The sequence below is a fragment of the Lepisosteus platostomus genome, chromosome 10 (assembly GCF_059453375.1).
Source record: "Lepisosteus platostomus isolate fLepPlt1 chromosome 10, fLepPlt1.hap1, whole genome shotgun sequence".
Lineage (NCBI taxonomy): Eukaryota > Metazoa > Chordata > Actinopteri > Semionotiformes > Lepisosteidae > Lepisosteus > Lepisosteus platostomus.
The window spans coordinates 8,044,735-8,067,381 of NC_142620.1; the positions used below are offsets into that span (position 1 = coordinate 8,044,735).

Sequence of the window (22,647 nt, forward strand, 5' to 3'; positions counted from 1 at the left end):
AGGGTGCTAGATGTTGCCAAAGATTTGTTCCGATTGATTACCCTGGGACAGGTCAATTGGTCACGTGGCTTGGCTGTCATATGGAAACCACCATGCTACATTTTGAAGTGTATATTTGCACTTTGGCAGGATTCCTATCAAAGCTGTGAAAAACAGGACTACCATAAGCCATAGCCTGCTTGGCATAGCTCACCCTCTAATGACAACTGCTGTTATCGAAAAACTGTTTGGACACTTAACACTAAATGTAGTAGGTATTATTATTCTAATGCCAATACAGATAACACATAGTGAAATAGGGCTCTGGTACGTTTCTTGCTTGACCAACATTCTGTTCTCACAACTCAGACTGCCTCTTGTCTTGGGAGCAACTTAACCTCACAAGCTGTGACATGACTTTCTATAACCACAAAAGTGAAACGCATCCAGGTACAGCTCTTCTTCATAAAGAGTTGGTGTGGACAAACTTTCGGAGCTGCAGTCTGCTGACAGTGCTATTGGCAAACTGTCAAACGGGATTCTTGCATAAAGCAGGGATGGTGACGTGACCGCCATTTTGTGCAATCTTCTGAAACAAACCAACCCTTGGACCTGTTTGGACCTATTCTTCTTATACTTGACAGCCATCATTCCAGTGCGCATATAACTAACATATGTCGAAATGGGGCTCCAGCATAAACCAAGACGGTTGCCTGACCGCCATTTTGTTCTCTTGCTGATAACTTTTCTCTTCCCACAAACCCCCAATACTGAAAGCTTGTTTGGCCAATTAACTGCAGACTTGGTGGGTAACATTTTTAATGCAATTGAAATATAGCAATATAGGAGTTACTGCAGCAGCCAGTTGAACAGCCTCCACTGCCATTTTCCCTGTAAATGCCCACCCCACCGCCTCTTGTCGTAGGACTGGCCACTGAGTGCACTGACACTTCAGCAGCTAATGTTGCAGCGGTGCTGTTTCTCATTGTGAAACTCAATAGGCTGCACCACGCTTGCCTGCAGTTTTCGAGCTTCGCTTTATTCTTGGTTGTGCTATTTGATGTGCTTTTTTCCTCTGCTTTCTTTTCCCTGCTGCTGTGTGTATTCTGTGTGCAATCCTACCACTTTCTGAGATCTCGAAATAAAATTAAATCGTCAATAAAACGCTACTGATATTAAAAATAAAAATGATAATAGCAACGGGGCAGCAGGAAGGCGACACAGGTGGTGTTGCTGCATCATAAATGTTGATTCATGGGGTTCAATTCTAAATTCTGAACTTGTTCTTCCCAAGGCTGTGTGGGTGTTAATAAGATGCTCTGGTGTCCTTCCATTGTTCGACTGGCATCTCTAAGTTGTCCCTGTTTTAAGTAAACCCTGTATTAGACTACGCTGTAATTGAAAATGGATGGATAATTATATTAAGTGAATAATTACCGCACAAAACCTATAAAGACTGAGGCCAAACAATTGCTGACAATCCATTCGTCCACTTAGAAGTGAAAACCAAGCAAAATGTGTCTCTGGAGCACACAAACTCCACCTACAGAAATACCAGCTCGGGTTTTGTTCCAGCACGCGCTTGATCTAAATATGGCAATAAATGAACATCATTACATTTCTTTAAAATCTTATCTAGAGTTTAGAGCTGTTAACAAAAAACTTCAATGCATGTATTTGCTTTTTACAATGCGACAAAATGCAAATTTTGTTAAACATCGACTGGTACAAGAATTGATATGCTGAAAACAAAATATTGTATTGACTCAAGGATGTATATGTACTCATATAGCACTTTGCCCGATATCTCTGTATCTTAAGGTAACTTAAATAGACTCAGACAGCCATTTCCGGGTAGCACCTGCTTAAATACATGATACTGCAAACAAAAGCAAAATTCCGTCATACCACTTTTATCGGTCTGTAATGAAAATAAAACAGCAGAAGAAACACACAATGCTGGTTCCAATTTCCCTGGTTGCTTACTAAATGAATGGAGCTGAAACCAGAGTCCAGCCTTAGGAATACTGTTGTCAATAACATAGTATTCTCCGTTTACGTAATGAGTAACTAAAGAGCTGGTAATTATTAATGGCATTGTAATCAGTTGCCAACAGCCTAGAGTCCTGCATTCAGAGCAGCGGATTAGGGATTGTCCGGCGGATTAGGAATTGTCTGCTTAAAGAATAAAGGAAGAAGCACGGATCTCTCCCCGCGCTTGTGTATCCAGTGTTCGAGCTAGCCGGCCTAAAGATGCACAAACATTTAAACAAAACAACTTTCAGATTCAAAGCAGATTTTCCCTCTACTGTTTCTCATCGTAGAGTGGAGCGCCCTACCTGCAAGTGCCTATTCTGGAATTTGCTCAAAACTATAAACACTTTCAATTCACACCTTGTTTACCAGGTAGATCACGTCAAGATGGACTGTTTACAGTTTATTAATTGCCTGTGGGGCTAGGTTTTGAGTTCCTACTTAACGGGTTACAGGTTCATTTCATTTCCCATAAATAATGGATTTTCCTAAATCAGCAAAAATACAGGGAGCAGAGGAGAAGCTCAGGAACATTCAGGATCAGAGGGAAGTGCTTCTCTACACAGGACTGTAAGAATCTAGACCCCTCTTAAGCATGCTGACTCTTAAGAGGGGCCGAAGTCTTGGATCATTATTAGCAGCCAGACGAGCAAGATGCGCCCAATGGGCTCTTCACATTTGTAACCTTTCTTATGCTTTATATGCTATTAAACTGGATAGGAACAATATGAAGGATTCAGCAACTGGAGCCCTTTCAGTTCAAACACACCCCATTGTAACTGCTCTCCACCAAGACATCTTCTCAGAGGATCATGGTTATGTTAACACAGCCCTGACTGCATCAATCACACAGAGCCCATGCCCCATAGTTCTATAGGGAAGAATTTGCTGAACAGTGGTCACCACCAAGCTATGCACATGATGCACAAAGCCCCCTGCATATATAAGCCTGGACCTTACAGTAGCGTGCTTTCATTAAAATACCCTTTAAGATGATACAAAGCAGCAGGTTATGTTAGAAACGTGCAAAAGAGAGAATTCTCAAGTCTTGAGGCGCTTGAAGAGGCCTAGTTATCCTCATTTCCTCCAGATCTTTTGTTTCCATTCTGTGCTTTGCTCGTTTGACAGCTCTCTCCTGCTCTGGCTGGCTGTGAGGAATGGACAACTTAGCGTAGATTCCTCCTTCACCCCTGGCGATCTATATCTTACCAGGCACTTCCTGGAGTTTCTCATCAAAGCTTTCCCAATCACTGGAATGCTAGTAGGAAAAAGCTGTCTTCAAACCCCGCCAGCTTCCTGTTTCGGGTCAGAAAATGGACGCAGCAGGTGGAAGTGTGAGCGGATCTTCAGCTTTTTGCCAGACAGCCTTTTCCATCCATGTCTCTCAATGTACAGGTTGACAAGTCAGCATAGGTACTGTTCAAGGAAATGTTTTCTAGTATTATACACACTTGCAGTTAGCTTGGTGCTTGCTTGTTGAAGAGTTCATATTTGCATATACCTGTGGTATATGAATACCTGTGGTTTTGCTAAAAGTGAACAAACATTTTCCTACACTTATAGTGTCTCTCGAGCTAGTTTCAACAGGCCACACACACAGCTGCTTAGTAACATTGCTTTTTATCATTAAAATTGGATCTTTAAATATGCAAGAAGGCAAGCATATACTATTTTTTTAAAAAATTGCTTTAAATAAAACTGTCAGATTTGATCAGAGCAGGGGACTCCTGACACTGTGCCAGTGAAGTTGCACAACTCCACAGCCAGATACAGCTTCCCCTTCAATGTTTGGAATTCAACCACCGTAAATACTTAACACGCATTCCACTCGCAGACAAAGAAAAGACGACTTCAGCTGCTTCATGCCAGATCAGGGCTCTGGGAACCACTCAGTCCAAAACTGAAAAAATAAATTAAACATTCAATTATTTAAAATACCCTCCCACAACATGGCACAATTATTTTAATGCTTTAGGGAAGCATCAGAGATGAAAAGTCCATGTGACTCTCGAAGTGGGACATGTATATATCTCACTTATCCAGCATCACAATGTCACCACTTCAGCACACTGTGAGAGGTGTTGACGGGGTCTGTAAATGTAGCCTTCACCAAAGGTTAGCTAAGATGCCATAAAGCTGACGTGCTTTAGCAGCCCCAGTGACTTAACACTACATAATAACAGACAAATACAACACCCACAAACTGGACAAAGCAGACCAATGTCTGCTGCACATCAAAGGACAGAACCTAGAGCAAGACAGAGTAGGACAAGAAGTAATTACATATCGAAGAACAGGACAAGCACTCAGATCATGAAACAAACTTTCTTCTGACTGTATATATACTGGGAAACCCTTACAGTTTGTCTGTTCTGTGGGGCAGACCCAGCATGTGTTGTTGGACTTATTGAGCTCAATAAAACTGAACCTTCACAAGACTGTGTCCTGCTCCTCTGATGAAGACTTTCCTACAACACTCTGGGCCTCTGAAGATTGTAGGTGACACAGTCCTTGCCACCTGAAGTGCCACACACTCGATCCTGGATCTGCAGAATAAGCTTCTCACTGAGGGATACTGATGAAATGTCAGGGATCATGATGCACAGAAAGCTGGGAAAAGTAAAAAAATCACAAAGTCTTTTACCAGTGAACAGCTGTGAGGTCTTAACACAGCCTGCAAACTACCCTGTCACATGTATTACATTCAAAACCCGCAGCTTGTGACTCTGACAAGGGCTGGATCTAAACTTATAAGCACTATTCATGATCATTTTTGAGAAAAGTTACTAATTTTGTTTCATGAGTAACCAGGTGCCTATGCTGTACCGCTCTGAATTATCTCAAGAAAGCTTCCAAACGTTATTCCTGATGTTATTTATAAAGAACCACCCTGAGGTTTGCAGAGGATGAACAAGGTACAGTAGGATTAAATGCTGTGGAATACACACGGTGCTTGCTATCTGGGAACCCTACAATAGACCTGTTGAAATAATGCAGAAGTCTATAAAGCTGTCTAGATAAAATGACATTAACTAAAAAGAACATCTTTGTTGTGCTTCCCAGAAAAGCTAGTTCCCATTCTAAAAATCAGATCTCATGGGCCATTCACCAAACAGTCTAACTGAAATCCATCACTATGAGCTTGCTTTATTGGTCAATAAATGACAAGGCTCTCATAGTATTGTTATTGTCCATGAATAATTAATACTCCTCTCAGACCGATTGAGAAAACTGAAACTCCTGAAGGGGCTTTGCATATTATATAACTGAAGCAAATGCAGCTTGGCAAAAGAGCTCAGGGTCATGTTTGCCTTTGGCTATATCTACATGATAGCTGCTGCCTGTGCCTTTTGGCTCCAGACTGTGGTTATTCTGGAGGGAAACGCGTGTTGAAACTGCTAGCCTAAGGGCATATCTATGTGCTGTGTGTCCAAAGGTCTCTGTCTTAACGGCTCTGGAGGTGGTTGAGCAAACATGAACTAACACACAATTCGCTGCACTCAACTAGGGTACAGATCACAGCCAGATATTACACGGCAACATGAAAGGCAAAATACTCATATACCGTATGTTGCACACAAAAAGCAAATGCCTTTGTATGTAGTATAGGAGATGTTCTAACAAGCTATTACCTGTTTTCACAGTGTCTCAAAGTACACTGCAAATTGTGCTTTCAGGTGTTCTGTCCTATAAGCACCATACACATTTGATCTGGCAGTGTCAAATTAGTTTTATGTACATCATAACTACTTAAATTAGTACAGTCTCAAACATCCTGCCTCAAAATTACAGGGAAAGCACAATCATCTTTTCCATGCCCATGAGATTAGAGAAATGGAAAGGAAGCAAATCAAAATGCAAAAGACTCTGCACCATGGGCCCCAACCAGTAGACTAGTAAAAAAAAACTCATTCGGGTGCCAAAACGTTTCTCCTAAGAAAGAATTAGCAAATGATACTTCATAGTTTCATAAAGCCCATTCACAAGCTTCGAGTGAATCCTTGCTCCTCTATGTTCCCCTATGGAGCGGGTAAACTTCATGTACAGTATGTGTAGGTGTGAGATTAATGTTACAGTTCTGGTTTAGTGGGTGTGATATCATTACAGTACAAGTGCATGCCTGTGTGCATATTTGTGGAGGTGGGTGTTGCTTGTTGAGGGGGGGGGAGTTGTGTAGGTGGTCATGTCAGGCTGTAGGCAGGTATTTAGACAAGGGTGGGAATAGGTCTTCTGTTTCAGATCTCCCCAGGGTGTCACCTGAAGAGAGCAGTCGCACTGATTTCATGTGCAATTCTGAGACTTTAGCTCCGCAGAGCTAGAAGTCAAAAGTTTTTTAAAAACTGAAGGAAACTCGTTCATCTTCTTTACCACTATCAAACACGAACCCTACATTTCTCTCCATTTCTCAGACATCCAGGGTGCTACTACTGAGCTAGAGCTTTTCCAGCAATACTGGCCTGTAGTCTTGAAACAGAGATCTGCATGAGGCATAAGCAACTGTGCCTAAACTTGAGAAGCAAAGACCAAAAACAAAACAAACATCTCAGGCCACTCCGGGAAGCTAACTTTGCACAGACATCGTGCTCTACAGGGCTATATAATTCTTATAATTCTCCCAGCCAAGGCACTGATGAGCTCAATAAGTGGGACATGCTTTTGAGGTGGAAGTCTGAGGGTCTACTTTCCCCTGAGAATGTAAAGAGTAACCAGATCGCATGTGAAACAGTGAAAGCATGACCTGTTTGAAATGCAATCAGGTAGCAGGGGTGTACAGCTGGAACTGGACGGAACTTCAGTATCCAAATCCTTTCGTAGAATCCAGTCGACGCAGCTCAACAGCTCGTTTAACATGTTCTCTTCATAACCCTGTCTTTCTTCTGGGTGGGAAATATTTTTATGTATAAACATAGAACTGTACCTGGTTTGGGATCACCAGTTGTGCATTTTCACATCTTAGCTCGCAGCTCCAAACCCTGCACCCACACACAGGGCAGAATGAGGGAGCGTGGGCTGACCCCTCCCTTGTGCGTGGCTGAATCCTGAAGCCATGGCGCCTATGATCGAATCAGTCAGGAGGCCCGATATCTACTTTTTAATTAACATTTTCCAGAAGGCTCTGGCCAGAACAGCCAAATTAATTAAGAAAACAGGTTGCCCAATTCATTAGTGTGGGAGCTGTAAAACAATTTCTATTTCACATTCTCGTTAAACAGCCAGATGGCCACACATCAGAAGCAGCCCTCAGCCCAACACACACACACACGGGAGGATGTGTGGTCTGAACACCTGCTAGGTGATGGACTTCAGGACACACACACCCTCTTCATTTTCGCCCACCAGCATTCCAGTCCTGCCACACTGCTTTGCAGTAGGTGGCTTAAGAAACGCATGCCAGTAACCTGGCACAGATGCAATGAAAAGACATGTCTTTGCTGGAAAGAAGAGCAAACATTCCAGAACTAAGCAGTCACTGACCAGACGTTCTTAGTGGTAGAGTCGTTTTCACTGTTGTGTTGGGCCATGCAGAGACGCAGTAAAGACTGAAGAATGCACTGCAACCCAGAAGCTTTTGTACACCTACATTTCAAATCCAACACCATCAGCTAAAGGAGAATGGGAAAGATCACAGGGATGATACCCAAGATGAAAGGTCTTCCCTGAAGATAACCAAGCTCCTACTACACAAGAAGCTCGTTCGCACTGGAGACTCTACTGCACTGTTTCGTATCGGTGTGGATCGGTTCGTTTAGAGAACAACATTGTAGATGTCTGGTTCTGGCCTGAGGTCATTGACCTGGTCTCCTGACCTGGCTAGGGAAAATGTTGAACAAACGTGGAATAGGCATTGGACCATTAGAATGTGGACTCTTTAACCCCCATTCATGGTAATAAAATAACTGGACTGGGACTATAAAAACGTCTGTAAAACTTTTGCAATTCGGGGCTCTGTGGGAAATACACCTCATGTGTGTCTCCTTCAGTGTTCTCTGGAAGTGGCCATTTTCATTACAATTAAACTCATCTCAAACCTGCACTGGACTGCGCTGTGACTCCTTGCAACCCTACAACACGAATAATAACTTTCAAGCACCCGTCAAAAACTTTCAAACAAGCCAAACTTTCAACCGATCACAAGAAGAGGTTGTCTCAGTGCATCTGGCAAAAGGACTGGGTACAGTTCACTTTAGAAAACCAAATGTGAACAAAATCGAGGGACTGAGTTCGTCTGCAAACAGAACATGAAGTTTGTGATAACGGTTCTGGAACACAGTTCGCTTGGCATTTCCGCAAATATGGAAACAAAACAGGCAGGAGACAAGATGGACATCGTTTTAGAAATATCGTGAAACACTAACACTGAGATGGTGCCTGAAAAAGACTGCTAAGACAAGAAAAACACTGTGACTAATTTAACAAAGTACCTACTGTAATGTGACAAAAATATTTATAACTTTATAACTTGTAAATTTTTTTTGCTAGTCAAAAAATAAATCTCACTTCTAATGATGCTCTATAGACCCATTTATGTAGCAGGGCATTTTCAGACCAATCTGAGGCAAGTGCCTTGACTCAGTGGTACAACAGCAGCATCCCAACCAGTATTCGAATCTATGACTCTCCAGTCCCAAATTCCGATTCCTAACAATTAAGTGACACAAAGGCCCAAAATTCTCATTTTGGCCTACATAAGGCTTGAAATCTTAACCTTCACGTTTGGAGCATCACGTTACCTACTGCCCTAACAAGGCAGTCAATGGTCTAAAACAAATCAAGTTCACTTGATTGGTGCAGCGTGAACACAAGCAACCTACACTGTCCGCTAAAAACAAGGAGGTCAGCCAAGAAAACAGCCCAATCCAACCCTAGTGAACTCGCTGAGGAAAGTGTGAAACATATGTTACTAGTGAAACCAAGCTGTGACATCTGAAAATGGCCCAAGTCTGAAAATAACCTAACATTAATTGTCAACCTTCCAATGCAAAACTTCTCAAAGTATTGATCATCCATCTATACATTTTCTTTTCCCGGTACAGGGCTATGGGGGAGCTGGAGGCTAATCTGGCAAACAATGGGCGCGAGGCAGGACACACACACACACCCACACACCCACACACCCACACACCCACACACCCACGTGTACCAGGGCCAAGTTTCCCAGAAGACAGTTACCTACCAGTATGTCTTTGGACTACTGCAAGCAAGAGCAGCATCTGGTGGAAAACTGGGGGGCGCACATACAAACTCCACGCAGACAGCACCCCAAGGAACTGAATCCAGGGCCCCAGCTTTCCGAGGCAGCTGCCAACCACTGTGCCGCCCATTGATGACACAATGTGTACAAAAATAAAGGTCTCTCCAATGCATTTCACTTTCAATAGCTTACTCCTTTAGACTTGAGTGCTTGGGTAAGAGATTTCAGAAACCGATGTGCTTAAAGTAAACACTCAGAAAGCAGCCAAGAATAGCCGGCAGCGGCCTGTGCACCTCTAATTCAATATTTCAAAGGAACCTACAAGCAATGAAAAGACAAAGAGCTTTTTATACTCGTGTGTCATTCACCTCATACGATTTCCTGTCCTCTCCTGCTCATTTGCTTTCACTGAAAGAAATTTCCTCTACTGGCATGGTGCTGGGCCAACGCTTGAGCCAACCAAACTGCTCTAAATGCAGAACCAAAAAAAACAACAAGAAAATCTGGAAGCTTTGACGGCTATCTATGATTTTTTAAAAATAATAAAAAAAAAACACTCCTCCCTCAGTCTCTCTCAACTGAAAATTCAACGATATTAACGAGTCAGCATTAACGTTTTCGAACTCCCTTGTCAGCAGTGGCTGACAACAAATAAATATACTGTTGTGTGTGTGTAAGGCGGTGAACAGAAAAGGGATTGAAAAGCCTAGCAAGAAAGCGACCCAATATTTTTTCATTACATAATTTCAATGACAAAGGCAGCGTGTTTGAATGCAATTCATTGGCCCTTTTCCCCTAGAGGATTCGTTTTCAAGGCAGCTTGAACCCCAGAAATGTCCACAGATGGCAGGATCTCTCATTAGCAAGGCCACTCGCTGGGTCAGAGTGAATAGCCTGCTGGGACACTGGGAATCGTGGCCTACACAGATTACTATACTGATTACCAGGGGCAGGACCTCGAAGTTAATGTGCTCTCCAAGCCTTCAGTGCGATAAAGACCTCAGAGTGGGAGGAAAAAAAAGAAGATCTTGTTCCGAGGTGCTTAAAGTCTAATTATCATCTGCGATCTGCTGCACAGTTTATTACTTGCCCTCAGCAGCTGTGAAAATGGACTTTGTGTCCCGCTGTCATTTACAATCACAGTCAATAATTCCCACCACGTGCTACTAAATTGCTGGGGATTAAATCACTCCTTTTTAATAGAAACACTACTGTAAGGACGGCGAAACTCTCTAGAGATGGTGAAGTGTGCCTGAGACCATGACACACAGCCACTGCTTCGAGTGAGTCTTTGCGCACACTTCAGGAACAAGGACAGGAGTTTTTCCCAGCATTCAGCCCCACTGGCACTCTCAGACGAGTCTGTTCACCTGGAGCAATGTTTTCAAAAACAGCTCATCTGAAACTCCAAAAACTATTCAAAAACCTAATTAAAGAATGCTTACTCTATGCTGTGTTTGACACTTTTGAACACTCTGCATTTTTTCTGTATTCCGATCTTCACTGAGTGGTCTGCAACATGTGTGCTTCAAATATTGAACTTTCTACAATTCAATTGCTGAGAAGGGCCTGAGAAACAGCCATCTGACCTGTGTGCTAGCTTTGAAGTCAAGAGACGCTGTGATTTAGAATGAAAGATCTGCGGTGTATGATCAGCAACTTACTGCATTGCATTTATTTCTTCAAAAGGACAGAAGGGGGTGAACACATTTCCTTCCACCTTACTTTAACTCAGACCGTGAACCTGAAATAGAACAGGAAATTGATGCTAACTCATATCCTTCCCAGGCTTTGAGTCTACACACTGGAAGCCTTTGATTCGGAAGGACATCTATCTTTATCTAAACAGAAAACTTTAGATCAGTCTGCATGAACTCTGCCCTCTAACACTGGTGCCCCTACAAAACCAGACAGGCGTCTTCCTTTAGAATATTTATGGGTTGATACGTGCGATAAACCGACAGCGTACCACGCTGGATTTGTGCCACATACAGACACAGATCTGCACATGTGCTCAGTGCGGGCAGCTGACCAATAGCTGGCTTTGATTACTGCACCGCAGCCAGGTCTGATCCAGCTGTACCGAGACCGGCAGAGACCGTCTGTGTTGGGAACGGTGTGGTATGGAATAAACACAGCCTCCGCTTTCACCTGCTGGAATTCTCCTGCTGCTCTGGAGCAGATTTCATGTTGACTGAAAACAAGCCTGTTTCCACAAAAATAAGTCCCCCCCCCCCCTCCGCCTCGTCCCCTGCCCGAGTCTAAGAAGAAACCTTCATGGAAAAAAGAAACATGCACACACAACCGGCCATCAGAACACCTTCATGGGTGCAACAAAAACTCCAATACCCACTGGATTCATCCGAGTGAAAAACTGGGGATGTTGGCACTCTGCAAGCGTGCCAGCGGGCGTTGGTGCGTCTCCCTGGGTCTGCGCGGGCGTGCAAGCGCGCTGAGGGGGAGGGGCCCCTCCGAAGAATAGCTGACTTGTTTAGATAAAAGGGTCTTTTTGTTTTCCTCACGTGCTGCTTCGCAAAACACCAGAGATGAAAGGGCCAGGGCAGGGGGCGATGGAGCTCTTTGTCTCCTGGCGCTGTCTTTGTGTCGCGCCCTGCTCTCTCGGCGGTCTCACAGGTGCGTTTCCCAGAGAGACCCTGGCGTGCCGCTCTCCGAATTCCCCCCTCCACCCCCACCCCCGGTCATTAATCAGGGGGCACCAGACACTGATGAGGCACTGTTTCCAGCTCACAAATTCTGTGATCAAGCCAATTTCCTGAACTGTCCCCACGTTCCTCTAGCTGTGAAGACAACCTAGCGCTCAACACAAACCTGCCTAATCAGCTAGTAAATCGGCAGTACAGTCATGCCTAGTCAAGCTCCCTGGGGAAGAAACATACCAAGAGAAAACCAGCTTCATCGCCGCACTCTGGAAGTTTCCTTGCCTTCTACGCTTAGATGGAAAGAGACAAACATGCTTTTCTGACTGTAAACTAAAAAAAGGCCAACATCTACCTTACTCCTTACACAACGTATTAAGATGATTTATGAGTCTCTTGAACAGTAATTGTATATCATTGTTCCTCTCAACAATTCACAATCTCACAAGGAAACGATAGCGCAGGACACAAACACAATAAAAAAAAGAATGGCCAGCTGAAACAAAGGAGCTGTGTCACCACCTACAGTGGGAAAATATTTAGCACTGTTCTGTCCCCCTCCCAGAAACTGACCTCATGAGCAAATAACAAAACCGGGGTGAGGCAAGAAAGATTTAATCAGGACCTTAGGTGGTCTGCGATGTTTGATAAACCAAATTGTTAATGTAGTCGCCCTTTTACAGAGCGCAGATTTCCTTAACCCTCTCAGCAACACCACCATCCAGCCTCTGTCCCTCAGCGAACTGAAGGGTGAACGGAAAAACTGGCACACAGGTACACAGAAAGTCACATTCATACAGACGGATGGCAGACAGATGAGCACTAGCATTGTGGGTAACAGTACTCTCAGCACTGCTCTGCCTCTCGCTCAGAACAGAGGGGATCCCCTACACAGGAGGCGACAGCCCAATCAAGCTGGGCGTCCCACAGGCCTCTCTTTCACACTCAGGGGGCGCGCCTCAAAGTCTTGGCCTCCAGATGCCAGGGCCCAACCCCCGAGCCGATCTGGGGGCAGCACAGAGGCCTTCCCATGACCGCACTGCCCACCTGCCTCTCCGACGCCCACGCAACCCAGCGCACACAACAGGGCCCAGATGAAACAAAACCTGACACTTTTCTGTCTTCCTCTGTGTATTCGTTTTTCGCAATACCAGTACGGTCGGGGTAAAGACGTCACTGACCGAGTGAAAATAAAGGAAGAAAAAAAAAACACAGGGAGGGACGTTTCAGGCAAAGACTTTCCGCCTGTCCAGTGGACCCTGTGCCACCTGCACTCACCCACTGCTGGACTGTGTGGCCTCTGGAGAATGAACTGTTGCACATCCCCCTGCGTCAATTATACGACGGAGTTTCGCGATTCCATGGGAAGCGCGCTTACTCTCACCTTTGTGCTCGTCTCCCTCATTCGGCTCTAATGTATTCATCACCCCTCATCACATCTGTCCGAGCAAATCCCATTTCCTGTGCTATTCAGCGGGATCAGCGGGCTGGTGCGCCGGCGATGCCTGCCACACGTTTCCCATGGCCTCCTCACCCCTGATCCTCTCTGGTCTCCCGGCTCCCATTGTCCCTCATCTGTTCTCCACTGCCGCAAACTGCTGTCAGCCACTCGCTTGTCCCCTAATCTCCCCCCCCGGCCTTTGATATCGCCCCTAATCCAGCAGCCTGTCACCCGGAGCAGCCGGCCATGTCCTGCCCAGCTGCTGGGGCGAGATCTCTGAATGGCCGTGGCTCTGCTTGAGCAGCTCCAAGGATCTGGCCGAGCCGAGCTCATCTCATGCATCGGCTAATCAATTACGTCTTGATCCACAAATCTCTGGCTTTCGGTCTGATGTTTCAGCTGTTTGAAAACAAACTTTGTGGTTTGTTGTTTGTTTGCTTGCTTGTTTGTTTGTTTTTTGCTGGGCATGCAGTTGCTTTTACTCCTGCATCTCTTCCGGTGACTTGAGGGGTAAAAAAAGAAACTTTTTCGAATTTACTGTAAACAAACAAAATTAACTTTAAGAACTGAAACAAGGGGGGGAAGAGAACCAAATCCCACACCATCCATCGAGATTGACCAAATAAGAACTTTTATCACCTTAGGAAAACAGCACATTTATAGGGTAAGAAGACTTTATCAGCCATAAACAATTTCTTGTATTAGGAATTTGTCTTTTCGCGTACCCCAGCTTGCTCTCGATGAGACACACAAACAGGGAGAGAAGCTGGGGGTCAGAGCACAGGGTCAGCCATTGTACAGCGCCCCTGGAGCAGCTGGGGTGAAGGGCCTCGCTCAGGGGCCCCACGGAGTAGGATTCCTCTGCCGGCCGCGGGATACGAACCGGCAACCTTCCAGCCACAGGCGCAGGTCCTGAGCCACAGAGCCAGCGCTTCAACCCGGTGTTGCTACAGGGCATGAAATGCTTCTATCCAAAAGTTACATTAAAATCATCACCCTTCTCTAATGCTCACACAAGTTGGACACCACAGTTCAACACAGTGGAAAAGTTGAAACAGAATAAAATGTGCCTAAAAACACAAGGATACAGACACCGTCAACCCAAAGGCTGAATGCTACTGTTTAGCGGTGAGAGATCACTGTCTTCTTACTAAAATCTGAATGAATTAAAGACTTCCCACTAAACGCCTAGGGCACTAGACCGCCAGCGGGTTCTGTACAAACTTGCTACGGACAGCATTTTTCCAGGAAAGTGAAACTGGCTGGGAACGCGGGGAATTTCAGACATGCACGCCGGCGGACGGGTGACAGGACGATGGCGGGGGCGGGCCTGACATGAGGAGCCGCGCGATTACTGGGTGAGCCCATCTCAGGACGCGAGACAGGCGCCATGCCAGCTCTGCACTCCAGCATCCTTCTAATCACTTCCCAGGAGATCAGGAAGACAAGCACCAGAAAGGGAAAGGTGAGATGAGATGAGAACAGATTCTGAAAATATTCTAGAATTCTAACAGGACAGGCCTCACTCGGAAGAGAAGACATTCAGAGGCCTAGCAGGAGATGCATCACAAACTACCTCAACTGGACAGCAAGCCCTCCCACAAATACCCCCATCTTAGAACCTCTATTTCCCTCAACAATTCTGTGTCAATGCTCTTTCATGAGGTCCCCAGATCCAAAAGATTAGGATGCTGAGCCTCCTGCTGCCTGCTGGGGAATCTCTTCATCCTTGCTTACTGTAAACAAAGATTATAAATGTTTTAACCTCCATTTGTTTCTGTTATTTGATAAGATCTTCAGGAGCACTCCTTACAATTTGCTGCAAATTGTTTCCAAAATGTACACAGAAATCCAATATAGCACGTGTGTTTATCCTGTAAAACCCTACTGCTTTCTACAGTGGTCAACATCACATTCTCATGTCCCAATAGCTCCTGTCTGCCGTTGCACAGGATTCTGGGTAACAGACCTTGCTGGCTCGTCCATATGGTGCCTTCAGTTAGTTGTCAATGACAACAGAGCTCCAAATCTCTCATCAAAGGATACAAGATACAAATGCATTCTATCAGAATAATCCCTTTAAAAAGGGGGGAATTCCAGACAAACCATAATGATCCTTGTAAATCTTTATTCTATGTGACTAGCTGCAATAGTGATAAAAGAGACCTATCGCCATGCAGTTTTGACAAGCCAGACTGTCCCCAAAAAATCTCTGCAGCCTTATATCACAGCCTATTTATAAAGCAATTGTTCAAGTAACAAGGTTAGGCGTTGAACAGGTCAGTGCAGCTGTCACTGAGGTATGAAGTCAGTGTAAATGAATGTTCCAGTTCCAGAATGTATTTAAGGCAAACCATCAAAGCAACAGCACTTACTTCCTTTATAGTTCCAGTGAGCAACAATAGACTTGAATATTTTATACACTGAGACTCTGGTGACATTTATTGTTGCACGTCTATCAGCCCTAAGCTAAATGTCACAACAATTATTTTTTTTTGCAACAGATATGTCACATATGTATGTACATTTTTTTATTTGTCATGAACAAGGAGCGGGCTTTTAAATTCACCTTCGGAAAATGAACGCAGGCATCACGACTCCTCGTAATGACTATCACTGCCTGTCTGCAGTAACAACGGCACAAGAGACATCACTCTTCTGGCTGTTTGGCAGGGTAGGTCTTCTTGACTGGGCTGATGTTATTCCTTTAGAGACAGTCCCTACACTGGTCTCTTAAACTTCTCTTAAAGTTCACTTATTGTCCATAACCATTCATTCAGTCAGCAGAAGAAGACCACAGGGCGAAGTGGAAATCCTAATAATCCCCCTCTATGAATTGGCTTCATTACTCTGCTCTCCTCCCCACTGATCGCTGATGTGTAGTGAGTGTTCTGGCGCACTATGGCTGCCGTCGCATCATCCAGGTGGGGCTGCACATTGGTGGTGGTGGAGGGGAGTCCCCATGACCTGTAAAGCGCTTTGAGTGGAGTGTCCAGAAAAGCGCTATATACGTGTAAGCAATTATTATAATTATTTTTATTATTATTATTTTAATTCCCAATACTGTATAAAATGACTGGAAATTAACTAAACATTATAATAATAATAATAATTGCTTACACTTACAGTATATAGCACTTTTCTGGACACTCCACTCAAAGCGCTTTACATGTAATGGGGACTATTATGTCAAATTCGCATAGCAGCTAATTCAGCAATTCCATCTTCACCTGTCTACTTTCATGAGGGTATGTTATGGTGCTATTGCTCGCTCTAAGGTCAGTAACTATAGCTTTGCAAAGCAAAATTATTCACTGAATTAAAAAAAAACAGCATACTCCTCAAATATCGGTCTATACAGCAAAAATGAAATTGTTTCCCTAATTATCTGACCGCAACAACACATTATACCATGAAAGTATCATACCAGTCTTTCTGACAGGCTGTCTTTACTGCGTGATAGGACATCAATTTCAAAACCGGACATTAATATCACTGCTCAAGCAATAACAATAATAAAAAATAGTATCAGTTCAGCGTAAGCTGACATCACACCTTATTTGTATGAATACAAGATTCTCAGAGCTAAACTCTGCTTGTGTTCAGACACCAGATCTTAATTCCAGAAAAGATTTAGGCCACATTCAGGAGATGGTTAACACCTGGCAGAAGACAGACAAGAGCACAGTGCTGCAAGCAAGTAAGAAAAATAAAAACTATAGATATCCAATCCCAGGGGCTACATGAGAGAATGACTTAGATACTTATACAGATGTGCATCATTTTCATGATCTAAACTCTGGTGAAGCAATAAAAAAAGATACGAGAATGCTGGGATATACAAAGCTTATGAATGGTGAATGTTTATCAAGGTGCCTTATGTTAAAATTGTGAAATGCACAGTCAGTCCAGAGAAGAAAGACAAAGACCAAAAACATTCCAATGTTCAAATTAATATCCTAAAAGTTCAGGCTAAGACAGAGAAATGGATGTTACCAGTCTTCTCAGTCCAGGACTAAGAGGGGACCTGATTCAAGTATTGAGAATCCCCAAAGGTCCTGAGAAATCAAAATTCAACCCCAGGGACTGTTTCTCACCAAACCAGAGGACACAGGTGGAAACTGGGAAGAAGGGCAATTCAAACTGATAAACAGTTCTTTACATGAAGGTAGGCGGTAGTCTGGAACAAGCTAACCCAGCCTCAGTGCTGAAGCCAATACTCTCTGTCTTGTGCTCAAGGAAGAGCTTGGTGGGAGCTTCTGTTCAATTAGCTACTAAAAGCCTGAGAAGGACAAATGACCCCGCCCTCTGTAAATGTTCTATTGAAGCTTATTAAGACCTTATTAGTACAATTTGCTTTATTTAACCAATTTCAGCTTCAGTATCACGTATCTTGACTTTAAGTTAATGAAAACATACAGAATGAGCAGAGTTTCTACTGAGAAGGTATTAACACAATATTAATTTCCAGCTGGCTGTGCATCAATAACTAGGTAAGTGTTGTACAGGACAACAGCTCGTTACATGAGCTGAGGAGAGACTAAGCAGAGTTCAGTTTATGAACTACTTTGGAAAAATTACTGCAGGATATTTCTGAAACCAAGAAAACAAAATGACTAATTTAGAAAACTGTTCACAAATGGTCAAGGAATAGAGATTCAGATGCAACAAAAAGCAGAAGAAGACGTCCTCTTTAAGACAAGGACTGAGAATCCCTGGTTTAGAGCTTAGTCCGGGTGTCAGCTCGGAGCCACTGCTTTGACAGGAGAGGACACTTATCGGGTTTTACTCAGCCAAAGGATGGAGGACCAGAACCTGATCCGCATTTCCCAGGTGAAGGAGTCACTGAGAGGCACCTGGGTGCCTCCAGTTCAGGAGACAAAGCGCCGTCTCAGACAGAGCAGCTCTGACTACGTGGGTGTGAGTGACTCAATCCTGCAGCTCCAGCTTAAACAGACACATCAAAAGAGCCTGGGTACACACTGGGCGCAATCCACAAAGCCATTCAACCACTGTCACCACACACACCCACTCCCAGATTCCAAGGCAGCAGTACAAATCCTTGAATAAACACCTACGGAATTCAGCGTAAGGACACTCGCATGTTCATTTTAAATCATCGCTCTTGCTCTACAGACCACCAATACTGACACTGCATTCCGAAGAGTTTAAATTCTGTTGTTGTTGTTGTTGTTGTTGTTGTTGTTGTTGTTGTTGTTGTTGTTGTTGTTGTTGTTGTTGTTGTTGTTGTTGTTGTTGTTGTTGTTGTTGTTGTTTTGAATGGCAGCTCAGTTAAGAGCGCTTTAACTGGCCTAAGCGGTCCAGCATTAGTCTAAATGGTCAGAATCACTACCTCTTCCAGGTCTCTGGCCGCAGAGGAAGTAAAGTTCTGTACAGGGGCTGTGGCTCACCAGGGCCAGCAGCAAATAGCTGACACAAGTGGAGCAGCATACTGTATGACTGCTCTACAATGTGCTCACGATGTACCTCCTCTGCACCACACTACCACTTAGAAGTCTGGATTCAGACCTGACCCAATGAGCAAGACCGCGTGACCACGAAGACCACACTCGCAACTGACCCGGGCCGACAGCCAGTCCAATTCGATCAGGGATGTCACCTGGTTCCTGAATTGAACTGAAGCGAAGTGAACGCGGCGGATACGTTCAGCCAACAAGGGTGACGACTCGCCTGGAAGACCAGAGGACTTGAAAGTACAATGGCTGCAATGTGCTGGGCTCGAGACTTCAATGCGCGGAAGTCTGACAACCACGCAAGAATGTCAGCACTGTGGCGCGGACGTCAAAAACAATTGAAAGGAAACACAAACAGGTGCCCCAGAAAAGAAAAATAAATAAGAGCTCATTACGAAGGCATCCAAAGAAAACAACTGTTTTACTAGAAAACACCATTGCATGGGACGACTGGAATAGCTAAACAGATTCAGAGAGAAACAAAGCGTCATGATATTGTTTAGAGAATCGGGGGCATCTGTGTGTGCTGAGCTCTGACTCTACACTGAGACGTTACAGCACACAATTATCCAGTAGCTTTCAGGAGACCTATATTGGCCGTTGATTATGCATGTAGAGTATGTAAGGTGTTTTTAAGTTCACAAGGATACTTTTATCTTTGAGGCGGCACGCCAACTTAATGCATTGTGACAAAGGAACAATCAGATCTTATTCTAGGACATCATTTCACTTGCCTATTCAAGGGTCACAACACCAGAATCGTGTAAGTCAGTTGCCAAGTGGCAATTATACAGAGCTGGAATTTCTCCGTTGAAAGTCTTTCTGGAAAAGTTTCATTCCAATGCCCAGTTGATCCACAACTCTTACCGGCATCATGGATTTGGCCTTGCAGAGGGGGGAGGCTATTTCTATAGCTCACTTTAGGGGGGCAGCAGAATTTAGAACAGGGATAACATCTCCCCTTAAAAGACAGATGTAGACACGGCAAGAGCCAGAACATTGACAAATGATCAGAGCAAATGGCATCGAGGAATATAAAAATGAGATCATGCCGAGCTGGTACTGCATTTGAAATATGATCATCCTTTCATTTAGAGGCTGTCCTAAGGTTTTGACTGATGCTGGTTAAGAGCACTTATTGTTCAACATGTATGGGTCGGCATAACCACTTAACCGTCTGATTTATCGCTGTAGGGCTTTAGGCGTATCGTTGACAGAGCTTTGCAATCCATTTACCAATTAAACAAACGTACAGTAATGTCGTGACGAGCTGGGCGAAACGCGAGATCGCAAAGTACGTTCGTGTTTTAGGGAGATGACCTCCATTTCCAGACAATCAAGGAGATGTGGAAAGCTGGAACTGCACGACTTTTGTCCAGATCACGAAGAAGGTACTCTTCCAGGCGATGCCCGCTGCAAGACACTGTGTCGAATGATCCTCGAATCCGACCGTAATGACAGAAGCTGAAGCTAACCTTCCGCTTCTATCGTTGAATTTATTCTCCTGCAAACGTTCCTTCATTCACATAATGTGCACAAAATCCCACACGCGCGCAAACAGATAACCATTATCAGCTAGTGTATTATTCTCAATATCGATATAATAATAGCAGTGTCATTGTAAAACAGGGAATGGCCTGTGGCAGAAATGAATGGGACAAACGACACAGTCCGGTAAGGGGAGCACCCACTGCACACAGATGACCATGCACAACGAGTGAGCTGCACTGACTCACCTGGCTATAATTCACCCTGAACGGTTTCAGGTAATTGGAGCTGGTGCACGGAACGACCTGGATGTTATTAATCTGCTCCATGGATGCCAAAGATTGGTGCCCACCCGGTATTTCTGCCTGGATAGCACAACCACCACAGAACAGGGAAACAGGAAGACAGCTATCTACGGGTACCCATAAGGGACAGAAGAGATACGGAACGGCTGTTACTGTTTCCACTCTGAGGCACATAAGGTTGATCTGCAAGTGATACACCGTTTTACCGCTAAATAACTACTTCATTCAAATACACAAACACACCGTTACTCCCAGTTTCACAATTTCACCTAAAATGCGATCGTCATGTTGTACAATGAGGAAAGGAGTGGCCATTTAGGTTTTTAACAAATTTTTTGAACTGCTCTTCAGCAGCATAATAACACGCTCACACCAGAAGAAGGCACCGCGGCCGAAACGTTGTTTTCTTTCTTCTCTTTTCAGCATGGAATAAACGTATTACTTGTTCTTTTGCATAATAACATGATGTGTTTTATGTAACACCTTCCATGTTAAATGAACATCCCAAAGCTCTTCAGAGAAACAAAAGTTATAATAGAAATTGTCAAGAATATATATATAGGAAACAGCAATTGTAACATAACGGTAATAAAGCAATAAGGCAAATCAAGATATGAAAGTGACGTATTACTGTTTTTCTTGTTGTTGTGTCTGTTTCACTTGTTTTGTTTGCATTTAGCCGAAGAAACGGAAGAGTGTAAAAGATTATATTTTCGATTAGTCTCTGCCAGAGGACGTAAGATCTTAAGAGGAGCCAGCGGCTGAGGGAAAGACTGAGATTTCACCTTTCAGAGAGCAAGAGAGGTGCAGATTTATCCCAGCAGTAAACAGGGCACCGGTTAAGGCCCAGGAAACTAAGTCTGTAACCGGCACTCCTCAGCAGCAGGTGTGTGGAGGACTCAGCCCAGTCTGCCCCCGACCTCATCCAGCCTGTGGGACACTACATCTGGATAGAGACGGACACCAGCTTTCATGTTAACAAAGTATCAAGTTCTACAAACCAGTTCTAGTCAAGGCTAGGATTGGCACCTGACCGGTTCTTTTTTTATTCATCTGAGCCTTTTCCCACCGCTGAGAAAACACTGAACGAGGACAATTTATTTATTTTTTTAAGAGAAATTGGCTTTTGCCCGAAGCTCCTGTCGTATATGGACATCATGGATCATCATCGTCATAATCACATCTATGTATAAATGTATACATTTCAAAAATATAAAACTAAATATAAAAATATACATATAAATTAAATATAAGACGTGAAGTCCTATGCAACGTTTAAGGAGGGGAAAGCCCATTCATGCGGACTTACTGTCGCTCCAGTTAGTGTGATTTGTACAGTATTGTACTTCAAAACTCAGAACGACACACACAATGATTAATGCACTTCAGTTTTCTACACAAAACTAAAACCTCCCCATGTTCACGCGGGGCACTACCATGTTTGCAAATAAAATGAAATTATAGTTCCACTACTGTCGCAGAGCTGTAAGAAAGAGGAAAAGCAGTTCCAAGTTATTGTTTTTCAGAGTACAAAGATCTTTTTGAGAACTGTATGCGCACCCCGTGCCTCAATAGTAAACGTTTTTGTGCGGTATGTGCTTAGGTGCTAAAATAAACAGCCTTCAGCCATTGTATGATACTGTACCTTTGGACCCTGACTATGAATTCCGGTGGTCTCTTTCCATAGACGGACTTATCCATCAGCGATCTTATCTTGAAAAGCAAACTACTCTTTCTTTCACTCTGCAACAGCTGTTATCAACCTACTGGGTGTGAAAAGGCTTTCATATCTTTAATTTGCAGAAGATATATCTTTTTTTGTCAACTGTTTTTTATCAGCTGTTTTTTTTTTCTCTCAAAACAGAACAAAATAAGAACAAACTGTATAACGTGGATATTAAAACAAACCCCCAATAAAAATCATTACATTCCAAGATAAGCCCTTCCCAGAACTTCCGTCTGGTTAAAGAGTCACTCGTTAAGGTGCAAGATTGCATTAATATACATTTTTTTTTAAAACTAAAAAATACTAGCGATAAATGCTACTATTATCTTAATTATGTCTTATGAATACTAC

General features: G+C 43.7%; 1 protein-coding gene across 3 annotated transcripts in view; it reads right to left on the minus strand.

Annotated features, from left to right (window-relative positions):
- Positions 1-20,703, minus strand: part of nudt14 (nudix (nucleoside diphosphate linked moiety X)-type motif 14) — a 35,625-nt gene extending 14,922 nt beyond the window's left edge. The window contains exon 1 of one of the 3 annotated variants that reach the window (XM_088647878.1): positions 20,514-20,703. In XM_088647878.1, coding sequence (XP_088504004.1) covers positions 20,514-20,594 — 81 coding nt within the window. In that variant the 5' untranslated portion in view covers positions 20,595-20,703. Of the gene's footprint in view, positions 1-3,222; positions 3,407-20,513 lie in introns of those variants that run through there. The other 2 variants (XM_088647879.1, XM_088647880.1) reach the window with 2 other exon arrangements.
- Between the last annotated feature and the right edge of the window lie 1,944 nt (positions 20,704-22,647).